General features: G+C 46.1%; 1 protein-coding gene across 1 annotated transcript in view; it reads left to right on the plus strand.

Annotated features, from left to right (window-relative positions):
• The first annotated feature begins 709 nt into the window (after positions 1–709).
• FGF9 (fibroblast growth factor 9) overlaps positions 710–22,868 on the plus strand; it is a 32,214-nt gene continuing 10,055 nt past the window's right edge. The window contains exons 1-2 of the mRNA XM_003913664.5: positions 710–1,823; positions 10,687–10,790. Coding sequence (XP_003913713.1) covers positions 1,547–1,823; positions 10,687–10,790 — 381 coding nt within the window. The 5' untranslated portion in view covers positions 710–1,546. The remainder of the gene's footprint in view (positions 1,824–10,686; positions 10,791–22,868) is intronic.

The raw sequence follows: 22,868 nt of genomic DNA on the forward strand, positions 1-22,868 counted from the left end.
CCAGACTCCCGAAGACGCGCGCCCGAGTCGAAGTCGGGGACAGAGAAGGTTCTCTGGCGCCCCCCTGCCGACTGCTTTGCGGCCGTCGGGACCGGAGCAGCGGGGCGGGACCTAAACATAGCCCCAACCCAAAGATGCCCAGCAGAACGCTCCAAACAAAACCGAAACGGTGGCCGCATCTGCGTGCGTGTGTGTGTGTGTGTGTGACTGGGAAGAGGGGTTGGTCTTACTTGCAACATAGTTTGCGCTTCTGCGTGTGTGGCCAAAGAATGGAAGAGAAACTGCCATGGCCATGCAAGCCCATTAAATCAGCTCCCCTTCCCTCCGACTCTCTCAACTCAGGCATATTCTATAATACAACGCAAGGTTACAGAGCCCACGTGAAAACTTGTTTCCCAGTTTCACTCTGACCCTCCATCAATGTAGCCAGCTAGATTTTAGGTTACCGGCTTCTGTTCTGCAGGAGAACTTTTGAGTCTCGGGAGACTCAGTGTTTCTTCCTCCCGCCTCTCGCAGTGCATCTTTCATTTGCTTTTCTTTGTAAAGCCAGGGCTCCTCGACTGCCTCCCGAGGAAGTCCTGCGCTCTGGCGCGCCGCACCTCGCCTGCCGCAGAGCGGCGCGGGCAGCAGGCCGGGCGCTAGGACCGCGGGGACCCCGGGCGGCCGCGGCGCTACCTTAAACCCAGCCCAATGCCGCTGCCTGCGCCACTCTGCGCGCCGGCGGGGGCTGCGCAGGAGGAGCGCTCCGCCCGGCTACAACGCTCCGCGAGCCGGCGCGGCAACACCTGTTCGCGGCAGCCTGGGCGGCACGCGAGCTCCCGGACGCGGCTCTCCTCGCTCGCCGCTCGCCACCCGTTCTAAGCCAATGGACATCTGCCGAGCCTCTGGAGAATCCTGGATACTAGCTTTGGACGCCTAAAGTTTCTTCTTCTTTTTGTTTTATTATTATTATCATTTTTTGGAGGGGGGACCGGGAGGGGAGATTTGTCGCCGCCACCAACGTGAGATTTTTTTTTTTCCCCTTGAAGGATTCATGCTGATGTCTGCAGAGTCGGTTAGAGAGTAAAAACAGCGCATGCCTTCCTGGAGTCAGGATCCGTAAATTCTGACGTAGCCCGTGCATCTTAAAAATCCCTATAATAACGCCTAGGCATTTAAGTTGCTATGGTCATTCTGATCTCAAACCAAATGGAGAAACTACGGATTTTTTTTCCTTATTACGGTCGGATGGGATGAAGACCTTCCTGCCTCCTAAGAGCTGGGGATCTGTCTATAGAGATACATAGATACGTTTATCAGTATGTCAGTGTGTGAGTATAAAGTGGTGGTTTCTTAGACTATCAGTGGTTTGACCTTGAACCTGTGCCAGTGAAACAGCAGATTACTTTTATTTATGCATTTAATGGATTGAAGAAAAGAACCTTTTTTTTTTTTCTCTCTCTGCAACTGCAGTAAGGGAGGGGAGTTGGATATACCTCGCCTAATATCTCCTTGGTTGACACCATCATTATTGTTTATTCTTGTGCTCCAAAAGCCGAGTCCTCCGATGGCTCCCTTAGGTGAAGTTGGGAACTATTTCGGTGTGCAGGATGCGGTTCCGTTTGGGAATGTGCCCGTGTTGCCGGTGGACAGCCCGGTTTTGTTAAGTGACCACCTGGGTCAGTCCGAAGCAGGGGGGCTCCCCAGGGGACCCGCAGTCACGGACTTGGATCATTTAAAGGGGATTCTCAGGCGGAGGCAGCTATACTGCAGGACTGGATTTCACTTAGAAATCTTCCCCAATGGTACTATCCAGGGAACCAGGAAAGACCACAGCCGATTTGGTAGGTATACCATTAACCCTTTAGTGTCCATGAGATGACATGTTGAAATTATAACTACCAAGAAGGTGGTGGCCGGGTGGGGGACGTGGGAAGGGTTCTCCCCTCCTCCCCTCTTTCTCTGTATCTCTCTCTCTGTCTTGCCAGCTCAGAAAAAAAAAAAAAATGCCTCCGGAATTGCAGATCTGCCGCTGGCACTGATGCAAGTATACCCTGAAAGGCCCCCTACTTTTAATTTAAAGGGGGGCATAATTTATGAATATAATACAAGTTTCCAGTTCTTTTGCATCAGATACACGGGTTTAGGAAGTTTCTTTTGAATGGACTGATTGCACGAGTTTAAAGCTGTAATCATTAACTCCTAAGAACTTAATGCAGTTTCTTGAAGGCAGTGGGTATCTTGTACCCAAATTAAGGTTTTTTTTTTTTTCCTTTCCCGCTTTCCTCTAATAAGTATACTGCTTGAATTGTATGTTAAGCGCATTGTTTATTCCCCCCTGTGAGGGTCTGAAAGCCCCATAGGCGAAGGTTGCTGACGGATTGTCCTGTTGAGAGGACTAAAGTCATATTTTAGGCTCCGTGAAAAGCTGGGGCAGAGGCGTGGGGAAAATGACTTGGGAAGAGGCAGGACGCTCGGGGGTTTTTGTCCTTCCAGCTATCGAGTGACAACCTCTGCTTTTAAATTTCCATAGTGTGCAGCCCTGTGTGTCTCCTGCGTGGCTCTCTGGTGTGAGTGTGTGCGCGCGTGCAAACGCTGCGAGCTAATTTTAAAGGGCATTGCGAGGATTTCATTTTTCAGCGGAGGGTATTTGTGACTCAGCACTGAGGGCTGCAGACTCGAGGGCTGGTGGCTCTGCCCACTTTATGCCTGCACACACGTGCTTGCCTGGGCACCCTGAGCCCAACAGCACGAAGTCAACTAACAGTCATAATTGGGTGTACTCTTGAGTTTTTTCCTTACTTAAAAAAAAAAAAAAAATTAAGCGCCAGTTTGGGCAACTAGACTGTTAGAAGGAGTTAACTTCTGAGTGAACCCACCTGACAACACTTAAACTAGGTCGTAAAAAATAAAGTCCTGTGGTGATTTTTCTTCCTCATGCTTTAGTGCCAGATGTTGAACACAATCTAAACTGTATGTTTAGCTTCGTGCGGCTGCGGATGATGCCAGAAGGTGAGGAGGATTCAGGCCTGGGCTGGGTATGGTCCCAGATCCACGAGGCCCAGGATTTGCTCCTCGTGCTCACCCCTGAGCCTAAGCCCACAGCTGAGCCTAGTAGTGTGAAATTGCTCTGGCTGTCTCCTCTCGCTGCTTAAAAAAAAAAGTTATAGCTCTTCGCTTTGCAATTATTCAGTTGAAATATAACTATCCCCTCCCCACCCCAGACGTAAAGGTAGATTCTGGTTGTTGCAAAGAGAAGACTAAACTTTACTAAGTAAAGTGCTGTTTCCATCTGGCCTCTTTAAGGGCTGCCACCCTGCCTAGCGTTCGATACCAGAACAACAGGCAGTGGGCGGCCCTGGGTGGGCGAGCGAGTGTGTCCGGGGCTGCGGCGGCCACCCGCAGGGTGTCGGGGCCGCGCAGGCCGAGGCGAGCGGCGTGGGCGGCCGACCTAGGTGTGCCAGGCTGCCGGAGCTCCAGCCCTCCCGCGCTCGCGGCCGGCAGGTGCCCGCTCGGCCGCCCGGGCCCCGCGGCGCACTTAGCGGCTGCCTGGCCGGCTCCGCGCGGTCCTAAACGCGCTCGCGTTCTGGCTCCCTTTCCGCCCGGCTCGGGTGCACCCTTCAGGGCTGCGGGGACCACGGGGGCCGGGGGGCGGCAGGCAGGGGCTGAAACACTTCTGGTCGCGTTTAGGGAATCCGGTTTTTCATTCTGGCCCAAGTTGAGCCCCTTCGCTTTCTCTTTGTGTGTGAGAGTGGGTCTGGCGGGGCTGACAGCCGCCGCCCCAGGCAGCGCGGTGGTTTGCGGTGTGGGAACGGCTGGAGGCGCGCGCAGCGGCAGGAGAGTTGGTGGCGGGGACAGAGGACGGGCTGGAGGTCGGACCCCTGAGCTCCCCTGTCACATTCCGTGTCCCTCCCCTTCTTCTGAAGCACGCAGCCGGGTTGTGGAGACTTGAAGGGCTCCGTGGTGCCCGGGAGGTGGGTCGGGGGCCCCTGGCCGGAGCCGCAGGGGAAGGAGTGGGGGTGGGGGGACAAAGGGCCGCGGAGGCGGGCGGAGGGGGCGGCGTGCTATTGTTAACCGCTTTCCGAGAGCAGAGCTCGCGAGCTCGCCGATCGCGATCTGGCTTTCCCGCGCCCCCGCCTCGGCTCCGGCTTCACAGCCGGGGGAGCCCGGGGTGCGCGCGGGAGCGCGGCGGGGGCGCACGGCTGCAGGGGCGCCGCGGCAGGCCCGAGCCGGTTTTATTGTGTGGATCGGCCGAGCTTGTCTTTGAGAGACCCTGTTGGAACTCCGGTGCAGCACGACTGGGCCCTGGTGTGCAGAGATTATGGGATGTTCCAGTTGGGGCTCCTCCACGCACCCCTTCCCTCCATGAGCATTTTTTTTTTTTTTTTGATGCAGTCACCTTTAGAATAGGACGTTTGCCACACGCAATCGAGTCATTAGAAATCCCGTAACTCTGCCACTGGGGAAAGCGCGGATGCAAGGGCGGGGGTCACGGGGGAGGGCAGGAGAGGCGCGTTCTAGGGTGAACGACGAGGACCGCGGCGGGCTACAGTGGCTCGATAGAAACCGTCAAACAAAAAGCTAGACCCCTCACCCCTAGAGGTCGGAGAAAGGTGTTGCCAAGGAAGTGGCATCTCCACTCCTTAGGCACTCTCGGCACTGTGTTGGTGGGGTGGATGTAGAGGCTGGGGGTAGGGGAGAGGGGGTAGTGTTGGATGAGAGGGGAGCGGAAGCCCCGGCCCAGAGCTGGGGACTGGGGGCGCTGAGCCGCGAGCTAGCCCGTCGGCCTGGCGTCGGCCGAGGGGGAAGGGCGCCCTGGCGCTCCGCTGTGCCACTCACCCTGGCTGGGATGGAGTTGAGTGGGTGGCTGTGCGCAGTGGGGGTGGGGAAGCAGGGTGAGGCAGGAGGGTTATTTAAGTCTTTCATCCGGTTGCAGTGAGAAGCAGGCCCCCGGGGTGACAGCAATGCCGCGGTCTCCCGCTGCTGCCGCTGCGGCAGGTCCCAATATTAGCAACCTCCGCAGAGCGGTGGTGCGTGTGCCGGGAGCCTCCTACCTTCGCCTTCCCAGCCCCGCCCGGAACGAGGCCGCGGCGGCGCTAGGACCCCGTGGCGCGCGCGGGGAAGGCGGAGGGAGGGCACGGGCGCCGGGAGGGGGCGAGGGGGCTGCAGCGCCCAGGCTCTGGCACACCTGGCGCTCCCGCGCGCCGCCGCGGCCTCACCTTCGGCCCTCCTCCTCCTCTGGCAGCAGCCTCCCCTCCGCAGCCCAGCTCCCCTCTGGGGACTTCGTCCTCACACTCAGTTTCTCTAGAAAAGAGTAACTGTAGGTGGGGGGCGGGGTGGGTTTACACCTTGATTAAAATAGAAGGTGCATTTTCTACCTGAAATGAAACAGCAGAAGGAAACCTGCTGGAAAAAGGATTTTTGCCGCCCCCATGCAGCCGCAGGTGACTGCAGCCGCTGGCAAGCTTGGCAGTGACACAGCAGCGGCAGTGCAGAGGACTTGGGGGTGGGGGAGTCTTACTGTTCTAGCAGGAGCTGCGGAGGTGACAACTTAGGTGGGACCTTGAAGGAGCCCTTTGTGGGTCCCCCCCCCCCCCCGGGGTTGGGGGTGTGGAGATAAGATTGAACAAGGAGAAAAGGAACTCGCAATTGTATCTCTGTGCAGTAGGCTGGGGAAGCGAGATGTCTTGTTTCATCTGTATATCTATATACCTATATGTATATATAGCTCCCTTTTAATTTTAAAGCACTCCAGCCTTGCTAGATGGGCAAAAAAGTGAGCAGAAAATCATTTGGGGAAAAAGTCATGTAAAATAATAAAAACATGAACGCTGGGCCTGATATGCTATTTAGCTTGCTTGGGAAGCCTGAGTGTGTTCCCTTTTTGGCGGGGGTTAGGTAGCTCTGAAAGGCCGGTCTTCAGGATCTCAGATGAGCACCCAAACTGGGGCTTCTATTCAAAGGGGGGTCAGGTGAAAGTGTTACTAGAGGGAAGAAATATGATAGTATATGATAGTATGATTGTGTTTTTTTTAACGGGTGTTTCAAACTTATTTCCTGGGTTTTGAACTTTAATTCTGTTCTATGTATCTGACTCTTCAATGTCTCAGGAAAACACTGGGTGTTTAAGGAGATGGTTTTAGGATTGCTTCAGGTTCTGGAAAAATTGGTGAAGTTATAACTCCCATTCGGTTAGTCATTTCCTATGTAAACTCTGAGATGTGCTCAAGTTGCTACAGATCCGAATTTACCCCGGTGCAGGATCTGAGATGGTTGATCTGGCAGCCCTGGTTTGAGCTTCTCTGGGTGAGCAGGAAGCTCTGCAGGGAAGAGGCTTAATCATGAATGTTCTGCAGCCTCATGCCCTGCCCCTCTCCACAGTCTGCATATACTTGCGTGGCCTGAAGAGTGCACTTCTGTAATGCGTCGGGAGCTCTTAGGTCAGAGGACCATGTCATGAGGGCCAGAGTGGAGCAGCTCTGACTGCCTTGCTCTCCCACTGCTGGCCTCGCGTGGCCTTGGAGGTGAGGCCCAGCACAGATGGGCTGTAGGGGGCGGTGCCAGCTTTTGATAATGGTCCATGAGAACAGAACTGGGGCAGCCCATCAGCTCTGGGGATAGTCACTAACAGTGAGTCTGGAGCAACGGGCAAGGTCTGGTGTGGTGATTTTCTTGAAATAGTCCAGGCATTGACCTGGTCTCTCATGGACCATGGATGATCTCACACCTCATCAAATCCAGTGGGGTCCCAATGAGCTTGTCCTCATTTGGAACTGCTGACTGCTGTGGAAGACAATAAAGAAATGACAGTAGTCACCGACCCTGTGCTTCCCATGTCACCCTACCCATTATTGTGGGCCTTCTGAGCTAAGGATGTCAAGGCTGTGTCTGTCCAAAATGAGGGGCAGGCTGCCATGGTACACGTGTGTGCCATAGTTCTAATTTTAGGCACAATCTCATCATTCCCTCCCTCCCTCCCTCCTCCCCTCTTCCTTCCTTCTTTTCTTTGCTCATTCCTTCTTTCCCTTTCTCTCTCCTTGATCATTAAACATTCAGACGTCTCTGCACAGACTTCTGGCTATTACTGATCCAGCCCCCCTGTGCTGCCCAGTCATGTGAGCAGATAACATGTGGAGCAGGTTGTACTCAGGGAGTGTAGTTGGAAGCACTTGCCTGGCACCAGCTCCACCCCAGAGAGAGGTGAATGGACCTGGTTGAGTTTATAGAATTTATTGTGAACAAGAGGGTAACAGGAATGATGAGGTTTCTGGTCTGGTTGGGCTAGGATCCTGTTGCGAGGTTGCCAGATCTTCCTGACCTTACAACAGTGGAATTCTTCGCATGGGGGAGAATGAATGTGACCCCTACGTTCAGGTAGTCTACTTGTCCTTGCATCACTGAGGTGACCACATAAAAAGCTGGGCTATTCTTTTGAGGTCTCTATTTTTAAGAAACTGCAGAGAAATGGGTGGTGGTTTGAGGTGATGAAATCTTTTCCACCAGGGGTCACTAGGTAGTTCCTTCTCACTTGGATAGCTTTTTGGAGACTTATCTCAGGTATTTATTTTCTTGGGAAGCTTCTGACTTGCCTTCAGAAACCCAGATGAGCTGCCTGTCTTTGGACTGCCCATACCCTGAACAGTTCCCTCTCACTGCGTTCGCCACACTCTTGTTATATTTATCTGTTTACGTGTCCTTCTTCCCAACAGATGGTGAGCAAAAATTTGAGAGTAATAGGACCTAGGCTATATCTGGTTCATCTTTATATACTCAATAAATGGCATGGTGCTTGGCTTATCATAATCCCTCAATAATAGCTTCTTGAATGAAAAAATGAACGAATATGAATTACAGCTGTCTTGTCAATGCCAGAAAAAGAAACTAGATAGATATCTTAATATCTTCATTTCCAAATTATATGATAATACTTTCAGAACTCAACTATATGAAAATGGTACAGAAATCACAGAAACATTAAAAAAGGTAAAACCAAATGTAAGATGTGCATAATAGTTAAGGAAATAGGTTTTGGAGTCCAATTGCTTGGGGGCTAATTATTAACCTCCTTAAACCTCAATTTCCCCATTTGTACACTGGGGATTAGAATATTGTAATGCCTGGAGTTGTTCTGAGGATTAAATGAGAGAAGGCCTCTCATTCGGCATAGACTAAATGCTCAAGAATTTTCGCTATTACAGTTATCACTGCTGCTGTTGTTACTTTTTTTTTCTTGATGTTCTGCAGACCAGCCAGTGAAATGGTTTTGTGAAATCATACACCTTATTCTTTGTTGGACCTGATGGGCAACATTGGCTAATACTCATTATTAGTTCTCAGCTACTCCATGTGTGGAGAAAACAAAGATAATCACATGCCCCCTTAGAAGCTGCAAATATCTTTTAGTTTTATGATTAAACCTTTCCTTATTGATCTGGTAAATTAAATCGTTCAGACCTCAAAAGGGACCAGATACTTCTGCATTTCATCTTACGATGAAAATTGGACATTAACTCCTTACACTAATTTCAGGATATGTATGACCCACATTTTGTTGTGCTTTCAGGTAACTAAGAAGATATTCACATACCTGTGACTGCTAATAGTAATAAAATGCCACAATTTTAATTATTTTTGACTCAGAAGAATTAGAAGTAGTACAATGAAATAAAATGCATCAAAAAGGGAGCGATTCGTGAGAAATGAATCTCATGGAAATACGGCTTTATTTATATTCCCATTTGCTTTGTGAGTAGGGAAAGCTGGTAATAAACTGGCTTCTTTTGGATGTATCTTCCATCAGAGTCATAGATTATCAGATTCAAAACACGATTTGTAATTTCACTTTATTTTTTTATATACCATTTAACATCCTATTAAAATAATTAAATTTGAATCTTCAGATATTCTGTAAACTGTAAGCACAAGATAAATTTGTTACATTTTGTCCTTAAAAAAGAATTAGGAATACCCCTTTAGAAGAAATAGTTCTTCTTTTGACTTCACCTTGGAATAGTTTCCTCTTGAGTTAATCCTTTATTAGATTTATGCTGTTCATGTCTTCTTTTGATTGCAGCACCAGTGTATTTTGAGAGAGTTGCAAAATTAATTGTTGAAAATTCATGTAAGTGCTTTTTTATTAGTCACATGAGACTGACTATAGCACATTGTTACCGTAAGTTTTTTTCTGAACTCTTAAATGTAAGTAAAATTTTTAATATTTGAAAGTATTTTTAAAATAACTCAGTATTTGATATGTATTAATGTAAGGTCTACATAAAATGTAGCACTTTAGTTTACAATAAAAAGGAAAAAAATCGCTGAGTACAAATAATATTAGCAGTGTCTGGCTGGGCGTGGTGGCTCATGCCTGTAATCCCAGCACTTTGGGAGGCAGAGGCGGGTGGATCACGAGGTCAGGAGATCAAGACCATCCTGGCTAACACGGTGAAACCCCATCTCTACTAAAAAATACACACACAAAAAAGAAAAAGGTGGGCGTGGTGGCTGTCGCCTGTACTCCCAGCTACTCGGGAGGCTGAGGCAGGAGAATAGCGTGAACCTGGGAGGTGGAGCTTGCAGTGAGCCGAGATTATGCCACTGCACTCCAGCCTGGGCGACAGAGCGAGACTCCATCTCAAAAAAAAAAAAAAAATAGCAGTGTCCTAAATATACTGTGAGCTAATCATCTTATAACCACAATATAGTTAGAGAAATTGAAGCTGCTGTTGTGTGGCCATAAAATTCTGGATTTATGCCCAGCTTAGGTGTTATTCTTAGTGAGGTAAGCAAGGGGAAAGACGGAAGTAAAAGAAGATCATTGTGTTGATTTGATTTTGGGATACAGCATTCCATGCCTACTTTAAATCAAGAGCAGTATTATCTCTTCAGAATATTATTATTTTAATTGCTTAACTATCTATTCGAGGTTTAGATAAGCATAGCAGAAACCAATACTTTGTTTAAGCAAAAATATTTGGGATGTATGTGGGCATTTTTAGTTTTCTAGATAGAGTTAAAAAAAAGCTACACAATACAGAGCTGGATAATTCTCTGTATAAACCAGTCAAAGCTTTAGTTAGCACCTCATTCTCCTTGAGAGACAGACCATTCTCTAAACAGAATACTTTCTTTTTTTTTTGCTACTTAAACAGGTATTTATTTCTCCCAGTTCTAAAGGCTGGGAAGTCCAAGAGCAAGATACTCACACACAGATACTTAACTTCATGTTTATAAAGTGGAAGTAGATTCTCTTTTTTAAAAAAAGTATTCTGTTTAGCGAATGGTCTTACGTCTCTCAAAATAAGAGAATCACAGATACTTAACTTCATGTTTACAAAGTGGATGTAGATTGTCTTTCTCTTAAATTCTACTCTTTTAAGTTAATTAGATTATGTACACACTGGTTTTTCTGTCCTATTACTTCTTGGCATATCTATGTAGATACTAGCTTTTTAATTTTTAAAATGTTTTGTTTATTGCATAAGTCATGTTGGTAAGTATTTTTGTATCATTATAAGATAGAATTTAGTTGGAAATCAATTCTTTTACACAGTGATTTTAAAAGAGAAGACACTTCTTTAACTAGCATGGGGTTGTCCAAGTGGGGAGGTGGGCTCAGTGTCCTCTCCAAAACCCCAGGGATGCTGGGACTCTAAGGACATGCTCTGTGCTCTGACCTGTCCTCTGTCTTCTACCCTTTGTTTACAGGCATTCTGGAATTTATCAGTATAGCGGTGGGCCTGGTCAGCATTCGAGGCGTGGACAGTGGACTCTACCTCGGGATGAATGAGAAGGGGGAGTTGTATGGATCAGTAAGTACTGGAGGGACTTCATCCAGCTTTATGTTCCATGTTTGATTTGAACAGCTGTCTTTTCTCTGGATTAAAAAGGGCCAGAAATGAAACTGAGTGTGTTTGGAAGGCAAGGGTAAGTTTTTACTTTTCGAGGAAAGCCATTTTATTTTTATTAATAGATAAACAGCTCTGCATCTTCGCTAGACCAAAGTTGCTAAGAAAATGCTTTATTTATATGCCAAACCGTCTTAATTATCAAGTAAATAAAAAAATTTACAAGTGTGAAAAATCCCATCTCCTTGTATTGAATGAGAGTTATTTTTGAAATGAATTGAAATGATCTCCTCCTCAGCTTTGCCAAGCATTGTAATTAAAACTAGAAATAGACCATGCAGTGAATCTAAACTCTCTCTGAGCTACATCCAAGATTTTCATTGTGCAGAGAAGAAGGGAGATGGAAATTATTGTCAGATATTTTTTGTATATGAATAGGAATATTACAATATTGTAATTATTTGCAAATGTTATGAATTTCTTTTTTTCCCCACTCCCCATCCCCACTGGGTTGTAAGGTCCTCAGGGGAGACAGTGAAGAAGTATTTATTGTGCCCTGCCAGGTGCCAGGCAGGCACTGTTCTAGGTGCTGAGGTGTGAATGAGACAAAGTCTGCTCTTCCACTCTGTGGGGGGGACTAACTTTCCATCATGGTATCGCTTTACTCCTGTTAAGGCAGCACCTAAAACACAGTGCATGGTACGTAGCAGGGACTTAATACATTTTGCTTAATGTGTAAGTATGAAGAATATATACTAACTTGTATTCAACATTCAAACTTGTAATGAAATTAATCTTTAGTGTTTCTCTCTTTTTCTCTTTTCTTTTCTTTCTTTCCTTCCTTCTTTTCCTTTTCTTTTCCTTTTTCTTTTCCTTTTCCTTTTCCTTTCCTTTTGTTCTGAGATAGGGTATCGCTGTTGCCCAGGCTGGAGTGCAGTATTGTAATCATTGCTCACTGCAGCCTGGAACTCCTGGGCTCAGAAGCTCCTCCTGCCTCAGCCTCCTGTGTAGCTGGGACCGTGGGTGTGCATCACCACATGTGGTTAACGAAAATTTTTTTTTTTGTAGAGACAAGGTCTTGCTATGTTGCTCAGGCTGGTCTTGAACTCCTGGCCTCAAGTGATCCTCTTGCTCTGGTCTCCCAAAGTAATTTATTATTGCAATTACTGGTAGTCAAATGAGAATTTAATCCATATTTTCTGAAATATGAGAACTTTAGTTTATAAAAAGTTGAAAATCAACAGAAGCTTAGAATGAGAAAAGTTTTGGAGTTCTCAATACACAGAAATGAAGGGCAAAAATGTTTCTAGATATAATTTTCTACCATTAGGCTTGTAAAAAATACGTATATATGGATACACACATACATATATATAAAATGCTAAAATGTATTTGTAAGTGTAGGGTTGGCTTTAGCTTTTTAAACACAGTGGATGATTTAGGCAAAATTATGAACTCCCTACACAACTTTTGTGAATACCTTTACGTGTGAAGAAAGATGAGATACAAGATAAAGGAAACTTTTACATTAACAAAATAGAAAATGATGTTCCTTTTTGTAACACCTTTAGTTTTTTGTTTTTTGTTTTTTGTTTTTTTCACTTTTAGGTGTGTAATGTGGGTTTGAGTGGGTCACAGTTGAACTCAATAAAATGCTTTTTTTGTGTGTGTAAAAGAGACGTTCTGACTTTTGGTGTGTAGACGGAACTTTATCGCAGTGGCCTCCAAACTTCTTTGATCACGTATCCCCACCAAAAAAGATTTTTTTGAATATGCATCTCAACATATGCATTTCAAATAAATATACTTAGAGTATGCATCTCAAATATGAAATTATTTTAAAATTGTATATATCAAAGTATAGTTTATATATGTTATTTTATAAGCGATAACAGCAAAGAAAACAATTTTAAAGAATAGAATGAATGAGGAAACCTAAATAGGGGCCCTGCTATTTGTTCCCTGCTCCAAGGATCACCTTGCACATCCCTCTGAATTCTTCCCAGTTGAGAGCTGACCAGTCTTTCAGATGAAATCACCAGCATGATTCAGACTCCTGTGGTTTATTGGTTGACAAGGAAAGCATGTCTAATTTTGTGTTCAGCAAAGCTGCTGGTAGGATTGTTGCCCGGGCTGAGTCTCATCTCTCCTTCTGGATGATTTAAATGGTTTCTTACTCATGCCTTCCTGCCTGGCACACCCCAGTTCCTAGCACAGTGCCTGGGGCAGCATGAAAGGGACACTGAGTGTAGACCCACGGAGTGCCGGTGACAATACTGCGGGAAGCGGCAGCCAGGTAGACAGCTGGAGAGCACCATCTTTCCCCTTTTCTGGGAAGCCCAGCTGTCTTCTTAGGTTTTCTGTGACTCCTGGCTGCCTCACCTTGGGCTTTTTGAACACACACACAGTGCGTGGGCAGAAGTAGACTTGTCACCAGTACCATACAACCGCACAGCTTGCCGGCAGTCCAGTCATGGAGTCCCAGCCAGGCAAAGGGCAATGAAAGAAAGGGTAAAATGACTCTTCTTCCGTGTGTGCGTGAGAAGCGCACACCTTCTCACGTGAAGAGTGCCCGGGCCTGGAAACTGCTCCGAGGAAAGGTGGCTGCGAGAGACACTTTCCCGTATTATGCTTTCCTTGCGGAAACATCTTCAGCTGCTTCGCTGCATCCCTCGTCTTGTGTCTCCATTCTCCACACTGATGCCAGAAGTACCTTCAAAACCTAGACAGGAGTGTCAGTTGTGCGCAGAGATCCCTTCAAATACTTGCTTTTGAAGGATAGTGCCCACATTCTTTTTTTTGTTTTTGTTTTTGTTTTTTTTGAGACGGAGTCTCGCTCTATCGCCCAGGCTGGAGTGCTGTGGCCGGATCTCAGTTCACTGCAAGCTCCGCCTCCCGGGTTCCCGCCATTCTCCTGCCTCAGCCTCCGAGTAGCTGGGATTACAGGCGCCGCCACCTCGCCCGGCTAGTTTTTTGTATTTTTTAGTAGAGACGGGGTTTCACCGGGTTAGCCAGGATGGTCTCGATCTCCTGACATTGTGATCCACCCGTCTCGGCCTCCCAAAGTGCTGGGATTACAGGCTTGAGCCACCGCGCCCGGCCTCACATTCTTTAATGTGGCATCCAGTGCTTAGGATGAACCGCGGCTTGGATCTGCTTTGCCGGGGGCACCCCGTGTGCCTCTTTCCCTGTGCAACTGGAGTCTGTCTGTTTGCTGTTTTCCAAACACATCATGCAGTCTGATTTGTATTTGTGGTCCAGTGAATTTCTCTCTCAGATGAAAGCTCTTGCCTTCTCCACCTGAAGCAGCAGACTCTATTTAAGATTCAATGGAAATATTACTTCTTCTGCAAAACCTTCATTACACCCCCAATTCTAATCCTATTTATTCTAGTTAGCATTTCTGGTGTTTTCCTTTGGGCCCCTAGGAGTGCTTTGTTCCCATTATTACATAAGTCACAGTACAGTTTACAGTGTGGTCAATTGTGTTCCTCTATTCCCTAATGTATCTAAAGGCCATGGACCACATTCTTTTTTTTTTTTTTTTTTAAGGTTTCCTAACACACAGCAATGGCTCTTGTACATAGTAGGTGCTCGATGAACGCTCATTGGCTTGAACTGAATTAAAAATTATGATTATTTCTGTTCCTCATTGGGTGCACTGATGTGGCCTCGCAGTATCTCCCTTGTATAGTTACTGTGTATTTAGGTCTCCAGTTGAAGGAGGAATCACCCTCTTCCATTTCTATGCGTAATTGGCCTGTGTCTGCCTGTGTTGTCTCTGGTGTGTGTGGCCCGAGGGGGATGAGGCTGAGGCTGGAGGAAAGATAGTGTCAGGAGCGTGGTTAACTCTCCTGTATCTGCTACGAAGTAGGCACCAGGCCCTCTTTCTCCTCTTCGGTAAGATGAAGAGCTCGAGTTAGACATCTGGAATGTCTCTTCCCAGTCTGGACAGATCCCAAGAATTCTGTAGTTTGAATATCTCAGGCTTCTTTCTCAGGTCTTCTCTGTCTGACCCGTGATGTTCTCTGTGCACACAAAGTGTTTGTGCAGTGAGACCTTTTTGCCTCTTTTGTAGGCAGCTGGGAGGGAGGCTTCTGGGCAGGAGGTTATTTCCCTTTGGTCTGTTCCTCCTGCAGGTGAGGGAGAGGGCGAGAGTGAAAGTCTTGTTCCTCAGGGGCTGGAATCTCATATTTCCCATTGGGTTTGCGGTTATCCTGCCTCGTGCGGCAGTGAGAATGAGGAGTGACTAAAATATCTCATTTTCATTGTGATGAGATTGAGAGAAGGAAAGAAACAAGCAATGGTTGTGTTACTAAATACACTAACATTTGGAGCCTCCAGGAATCTATCTCTGTGAAGTTGCATGAAGCTCAGTAAACTAAATTGGAGATTTTCTTTTTTTTTTCTAAACAGTTAGAAACTGATCTCATTATGAAAGAAGGTAAATAGGAGATTTGGAGAAATCACTTTTATAAAGTAAATGTGTAAATGTGAAATTCATTTAAAGTATATTTTCCTATTTAGGGATTAATTTTCTCTTTTCGTCTATGTAGTTTTTGTTTGCTTGTTTTTTGTCTCCAGGTTTACCTTGAGAGTCGATCTAAGAGGTCAAAGGTAAATGGGTTAATACTTCGTCAGAAAAATATACAGGAATCTGATATCCTATTAGAATGTGGAAACAAGAAAAACTATATTGCTAATGGGTATAATGATTTGATTAGAAGGAGAACATGAATAATTTTAACTTGGGGATGGTGTTTGATTATTATATGCATGTGTAATTTGTCCGTGTATCCATTCATGTATTTGTTTGTTTATTTCACATTTATAGCTATGATTCCTCCAGCACTATGATGAGTGCAAAACAATGAAACAGGTAGCTATACTTGTAAATAATTCAGGGCCGTGCGACATCTGCCATAGTAGAGGAATGGACAGATGTTTTGGCATCCCAGAGGAGTGTTTAAATAACTGCTTGGGGAGGTTGAGTGGTAGCATTTAAAATGGGTCTTGAGGGATAAATAGGAGCCTCAGAAAAGGAAGGGCAGGCAAGTTAGGTCACATGACCCTTCAAATGTGACAATTAAAATATGCTGCCAGGTTGAAATTTCGAGAGGATATTAGACTACACACACAACACACTTGGCCAGGGGATTAGAGTATTCATTGACATTGGTCACTTTTGTTCTTATCAAAAAGATTAGAGGCGTGGCTCTGATAGTGACTTTTAGAGTCTTAATCTAAGCTGTTTGAGTATTATAAAAATACTTTTAAAAAGTTTTTTTTTTATTTTATGAGATGGAGTCTCACTCTCGCCCAGGTTGGAGTGTAGTGGCATGATCTCAGCTCACTGCAATCTCTGCCTCCTGGGTGCAAGGGGTCCTCCTGCCTCAGCCTCCTGAGTAGCTGGAATTACAGTGTGCAGCACCACCGCGCCTGGCTAATTTTTGTATTTTTAGTAGAGGCGGGGTTTCACCATGTTGACCAGGCTGATCTTGAACCCCTGACATCAAGTGATCTGCCTGCCTCACCCTTCCAAAGTGTTGGGATTACAGGCATGAACCACCATGCCCAGCTTTCAAGATGCTTTAAAACATCAAGAATAATTGACCATAATAAATGCCTCCTTAAAAAAGAATGCCATGAAAAAATTAATCTCCTTCAGGAAGCTTGCATTTAACAAAAGGAATTGACCTTTTCATTAAAAAAGATAGCTGGCACAGGTACTGGCATTGCAAGGATGTTGGAACATACGGCATGGAGTCTGTAAAAGTGACACTGGAGGATGGCGCAGAGATGGGGGAGGTGCCAACATTTCTGGTTTGTATCCCTTTGTAGCACTTACATTATTTTGCCCAGAATTGTAATTCCTGCTGGCCTCTTTGTTAGATGAAGGTTTTTGGAGTCAGAGTCTTTGGCTTTGTAATTTTTCTATTTCTTGAAGGCCAGGCAGGGCAATTTATGTGCAGTTGGCACATGGTAAATGTTTGTTGACCCAATTATTCACTCCGTCATGAACGCGCACATGCGGTGTCTACTGTACATGAGCATGAAATAGTGATAGCACTGATACAGGGTTATGAACTTGTAGAGCCCAGGTGTTTCCATAGGAATTAGTCAGCTACCGAAACTGAAAATGAGAGAGGTTAAGTGACTTGCTCAAAGGCCCAAAACTTGTAGATGCAGAGTGAGGACCAGCCTCAGACTGACTGCCTCAGACCAGTGCTTTGCAGCCATTCCTAGCCTCATCCTGACAGGTGCTTCTTAAAGCAGGTGTTTACTAGTGCGTTTGGTTATGTTTCCAAGGACACAACAGGGCCTTGGTTTATATGGCTCCGTGTAATCAGTAACCAAGGTGTGATGGGTTTCAACTCTGTTTCCAAAGCACAGAAAGTTTCTTTTAGTGAATACCTCATTTGGGGCAGTTTTTTCTGCTGGGCAGACATATATGAGTCAAAGAAGTTTCTTGCTTGGTGTTCCATATTGTGGGGTAGGTGGGAGGAACCCTGTAGGTCCCTCTGTCCCAGAAGTGAGGGACATATCCGCCTCTTTAAAAGGAGACAATGAAGTATATCTCATATCCTTATAATCCTATGTTGACTTAGATTATTTTTGTCATGTTATTTGAATATGTGCACACATAAAACTAGATAACTAGATGGGAATTCCTTATGCCTCTTTGAAAACTGTAATTCAAAACATTTATATGCCAAAATTCAAGTTGAACGGCAAGATCAGTAAAATGCACGCTGACACAGTGGATTTCACATGGAGGAAGATGCTCCGTGACTGAGACGAAGATGCTGCCTCACTGTAAATCCAGCCTTGGCGCTTGGTGCAGCTTCCTGTGAACTCAGGGCATCTGTCTGCAGAGCACCTCAGGATGACTTGTTCCCCTGCCCCACTTCTTCCTATGTGAGTTCCCGGGACAACAAATGATCTCATGTGATCTTCACGTGTCTCAGACACACCACCAATGTACTCAGTGTGCCTTTTCTTTTTCCTATTGGTCCCGATGGTGAAAGTATTGTAGCACTGTGTACCACTGGCAGTAATTTTAAACCCCAGTCCGTTCTTGGGGGGCAGTTATGTAGTTGTGGGATGGCCATCGGTGGGCTCCTGGATACCCTTAAAACAATTCTAGTACTTTTTCATTGACATGGAAAGGCAACGTGAAAACATTCTTGGAGAGAACTTGTGGCCCCGCAGATTACGCCCTTTGCCTTCTAGGTATCTGCGGTGCCAGTGTTGAAGAACACTGCATAGGCATGAAGCTCTGGGCAGGGTCAGAGTTGGGGACGGAGGCCAACCCGTGCAATTCGTCAGAGACCTCCTCGTCTCCGTCAGGTGCTCTGCAGGAGCAATCTGGAGCCACTTTTGAACAAGGAGAATAACCTCATGTGTTCGTGGAACGGGATACCACACCACATGGCAAGGACCACTCAGCTTCTGATTTGTCACTGTAGTGGTTCAGTTCCGATTGCTTTGATGGGAGACGTTCAGACACGTCCTGTACAAAGAATGCAATTCACATAAAGGAGATGAATAGGTTCATTTCCTTAGTCACCTACCTGATAACAGGCATGCTCTGGAGTTGGGTGGTTTTCAACAGATATTTTGAGTAATTGAGCATTGCCTTATGCTGTGTTTCATATGTGCATGACCGATTTTCAAAGAATTGAATAATAATTCTTAGATGATACGGAGGGCAGCTTCTGCTGTGTGACTGAGTCCGTGTATCGTCCTGGTTTGAGAGATGAGGAGGTGAGATTTTAGTGGCTTAATGACTTGTTGAAGGTCACATAGATGATGACAAGTCAGGATTTGAATGTAGGTAAATTAGTAAATCTTGTCTGATATGTTAAGAGTGGCCATGCATTTTTGTGAATAAAAATATATTTACTAGAATTAATCACATGAATATTTTTAACTGGAATTAACTGTATAGTGGAGCAGGGTTTTAACATTTCTTACACAGATGTGATTTTGGAGGATTTTTTTTTTTTTTTTTTCCAGTAGCCTGGTTTTAACTTAGTGGTTCATTTGTTTCCTTAGCATCTATATTGCTGGCCATTAGTTAGTGGACAGTCATCTTTTAAAATCATGTATCTGTTTGATTTTAGTTATGGTGTTGAGCGTGGTAGCTACATTTACGAATTGTCTAAGGCATACTGAAGACATCCCGAGCTAGTATAGAACACAGGTCTGGAGATTTTCCGGGTTTGGGGAAGGGTTGTTTTCAATTCTTAGTTGCCCAGCAGAGGCATTTCCTGTCTGGGATGGGAATTTGGAGGAACGTTGCTGTGGGTCCTCAGGAACATGCTCGGGAATCCCAGAGCAGAGTTTTCCTGATGACCAGGTGCAGCTTTCGTACATGAGCCCAATGCCCCTCTTTCCCACCCTGGGTTTTACTCTCTTCCCTGCTTCACACTGCTGCGTTTTCTGAAGTCCCTCTGCCTCTGTCCCTGCCAGAGAAGCCGATAGCCTGAGAGTAGTTTTGGGAAGCCCTGAGTCAGATGCCTATTAAAGCTGCCCCGTTTGGTAAAGCAGAGCTCTGTGAAGGCAGGGACTTGGTGACTGTGGTTCCCGTGGTCCTGCCAGTAGTTAAAATCGAGTCTTGCATGCACTTGGCACCTAATGAATATTGCATAAATGAATGTAGTGTCGGTGGGATCCCAAATCACCTTTTTAAATTTTTTTTTCCCTACAAAAAATGGACTAGGCAGACCCTAGTTGATAAAATACTTGATTCGTGAATAGGTATTTGAGAGCTGGAGGAGTTGACATGTAGACCTGTGGTTCCTGATTTTGAGTATAAGGTTCCTTTTTTGATAAAAAGTATTAGGGAGCCCCACATGCTAGTAATTGCACTTCTAAGTGTCTTATGATTGAAAGGATGTATTATGACGGCAACTCTTCTGAATTCATGAACACTTTCAAATGAATTCCTCACTGAGCAGTCTGTGTGAGGGTCTTCCGTGTCTGTGGCTTGCTGACGGTGCTGACTCCTGCTTCCCCTCATCCTGAGCCTTGAGGCACACTGGAGAAGTCTGATCAGGTTGTAAGTTAGGGTCTGCAAGGATAACCGGGTGACAGTAGCTTCAGGGACAGCAGAGGCACAAGCTCAGTGTCTCCAAGGTCTTCTTGCTTCTTCCCCCTCCTGGCCTCCTAAATCCTGGCACTCCTTCCTCTCGCCTCTCCCACATCACTGCTGTTTTCAGAATAGGTTGTTCATCGCATGGAACCCTGGAGAACCCCTCAACCAGAGCCTCAGTGTCATGGACAGTTCCTGAATTGAAGAGCTTCCTGCTTCTCTCCAGGGCAGCGCAGTCTCCCTGTGTTCCCTGAGTTAATGCTGTTGCACAGCCTGATGCAGAATAGGGCTCCAATTGGAAGCGCTTTCTAATCAGTCACTCATTCGCACACTCGCTCACACACGCACTCCTCCATGCACACATACATGCCTGCATGCTCATGTGCACATTCACTCTTCTGTTCACACACATACTCCCATGCTTACTCACTCACGTGCTCACACTCACACATTCTTCTTTTCACAGTTCACTCACACACTGACTTGCTCACTCTTCCATTCACAGGCATACGTGCTTACACATTCACACACTCACTTGCTCACACCCAGTCACACACTAGCATTCACCTACAACACACACACCCTCATACTCATGCACTACCTCACGACCCCTTCTTTCTTGTTCTTTCCCAAAATGAACAAGTCTTATTGATGACCTGCTAATAATGCATGCTGAGTGCTTTGGTAGGTGCTGGAAATACGTTGATCCTCATTGCTCACAGATTCTGGTTTTTTGAATTTGCCTACTTGGTAAAACTTGCTTGTAACCCCCAAATCAATATTTGTCTGACTTTCATGGTTATTTATGGACATGGGCAGAAAATGTGAGTAGCGTCCATGCACACGCTCCCAGCTGAGATTGAAGAAGACGCTGTTCTCCTTGTCTCAGCTCTGCTGGAAGCAAAGGGTCCTTTTCGGGATCTGTTTAGTGCCATGTGTCACGTTTTGTGCCTTTTATTGGTGATTTTGCTGTAGAAAACATTCTTAGTGTGGTGCTGAAGTGCGGTCGAGTGTTGCTAAGTGCAAGAAGGCTGTGATGCGGCTTAAGGAGCAAATACGTGTGTTAGAGAAGCCATTCGTTGTGAGTTTGATGTTAATTAATCAGCAACAGATATTAAATGAGGTATCGTTCAACAGAAACGCACATAAAACAAGGTTATGTATCTGTTGGCTGACAAAAATGTTATGACCAGAGGCTCACGGGAACCCAACTTTGTATTTCCCCCAGGAGCAATGGTTCAGTATTGTAGGAGAGTTTATAGAACTTAACTACCTCAAGTAAAGAGAATCAGCTGTACCTACAAATGCAAATGTACTTCCTCGTGTGGGTGATCTTAGAACTTATTCAGGAAGAACTTGCCACTTCGTTGAGGGAGTCAGACATGTAAACCAAGAATTATAATTTGGTGTGATGAATGTTATAATAGAATTATAAACAAAAGGGGCTTGGAGAGCTTGCAGGAGGGAGCTTAATTCTAGGAGTAGGAGAGAATGTCAGGATTATTCACAGAGGAGATGGAGACAAACAGGCAGGTGTTCTCAGTAGAGAAAGCTTTTCAGCCAAGAAGGCACCTTTGCTACAGGGTTTAGAAATGTGGAGGCTTCTGGATGTCCCGGATTCTGTGGTCTTTCCTCTGTCCCTGCCTCATCTGTCTCATCTTGTCTCTCTTCTGTTTATCCTAGTTGCTACCAGAGGCATCTTTGCTGACATTTAGAGAGTCCTCCCCTGTCAGCATCAACAGCCCCTCTGGGGCTGTTGTCCAGTGTCCTGGCCCGAGAGATGCCCTCCATCCTTACAAAGCAGAGTGGGAACCACTGCCCTGGGCCAGCTTTGGCTGCGGCCTGGTCGCCTCACCCCTTCTGAATCCCCCTCACCATGGACTGACTTGAACTTGCACAGAAACATCATTTGTTAGCCTGCTGGCCTGGTGTGCCTCAGTGGCACTGTGACAACCGGCCAAGAAAAATGTCCGCATCCCTGATACCCCCATTGCAGAGGGCTTCCCCCGAGGACTAAAAGGTTATGGTGCTAAGTGTGAGAGCCACGCTCAGAGCTGTCTTTCTTCATGCTGTCTGTAAATGCTTACAATCCTGACACTGGCTGATTCCCTTTGCATCTTTTTTTTGCTTGGTAATTCTTCATTGCAATCTCTGTTGAAGTTTGCTGCTTCTACGTAATGAGGTGCCCCAAGCTCAATGCAGTATTCTAAGAACAGACTTGCCAGGGTCATACCAAAGACATCCCTGTCCCCATGGTAGGTAGCGTGATTGTTTTGCTGTAGCCCCGAATTATTTTTGCCTGTTGAGCTGCCATGTTGCGTTGTGTGTTCGCACATAATCAGCTGTCCGCTCTCAGCTTTAGGTTCTCCTGCTCTCTTCCTTTCTTTCTCCCTCCCCACTTTGCTTCCTCCCTTCCTGTTTCCCCTTCTTTCATTTTCCACGTGAATTTCTGTGTTGCAGATACTTTTCTTCTGGTTGTGTTGACTTGGCTTGTATTCTTTTTCCTTTTTTCTCTGTGTCTTTCAAGCTGATTTTCATTCTGCGGTGTTGTGATGGGAGACTCTAGTGTATACTTGCATGCTGACCAGTTGCAACTTGGAGATGAAGCATGGTTAGTGGAAACGCAGGCCCTGGAATCGCCACTTTGTCGCTCACTGACCCTGTAGCCGTGGGCAATCTTCTCACTGTTTCTGAGCTGAGGCTGTAGAACGAGCTAATGATAGACACTTCATAGCTGGGCTGTGAGGATTAGAGAAGATGACACCTACAAAGTGGCCCACGTAGTGCTTGGCTTTTGTGTCTGCTCAGCATAGGCTCGTGCTCCCAAGCGTGTGGTGGTGGCGGAAATGCTGTACTCAGGCGAGAGACACACTGACACTGTTTCTTGCGAGTTTGAATTCTGAAATTAAGACCCAGGACACGGCCTCCGAAGATAAATGAAAAAT

This window comes from Papio anubis, chromosome 15 (assembly GCF_008728515.1).
Source record: "Papio anubis isolate 15944 chromosome 15, Panubis1.0, whole genome shotgun sequence".
Classification (NCBI taxonomy): Eukaryota; Metazoa; Chordata; class Mammalia; order Primates; family Cercopithecidae; genus Papio; species Papio anubis.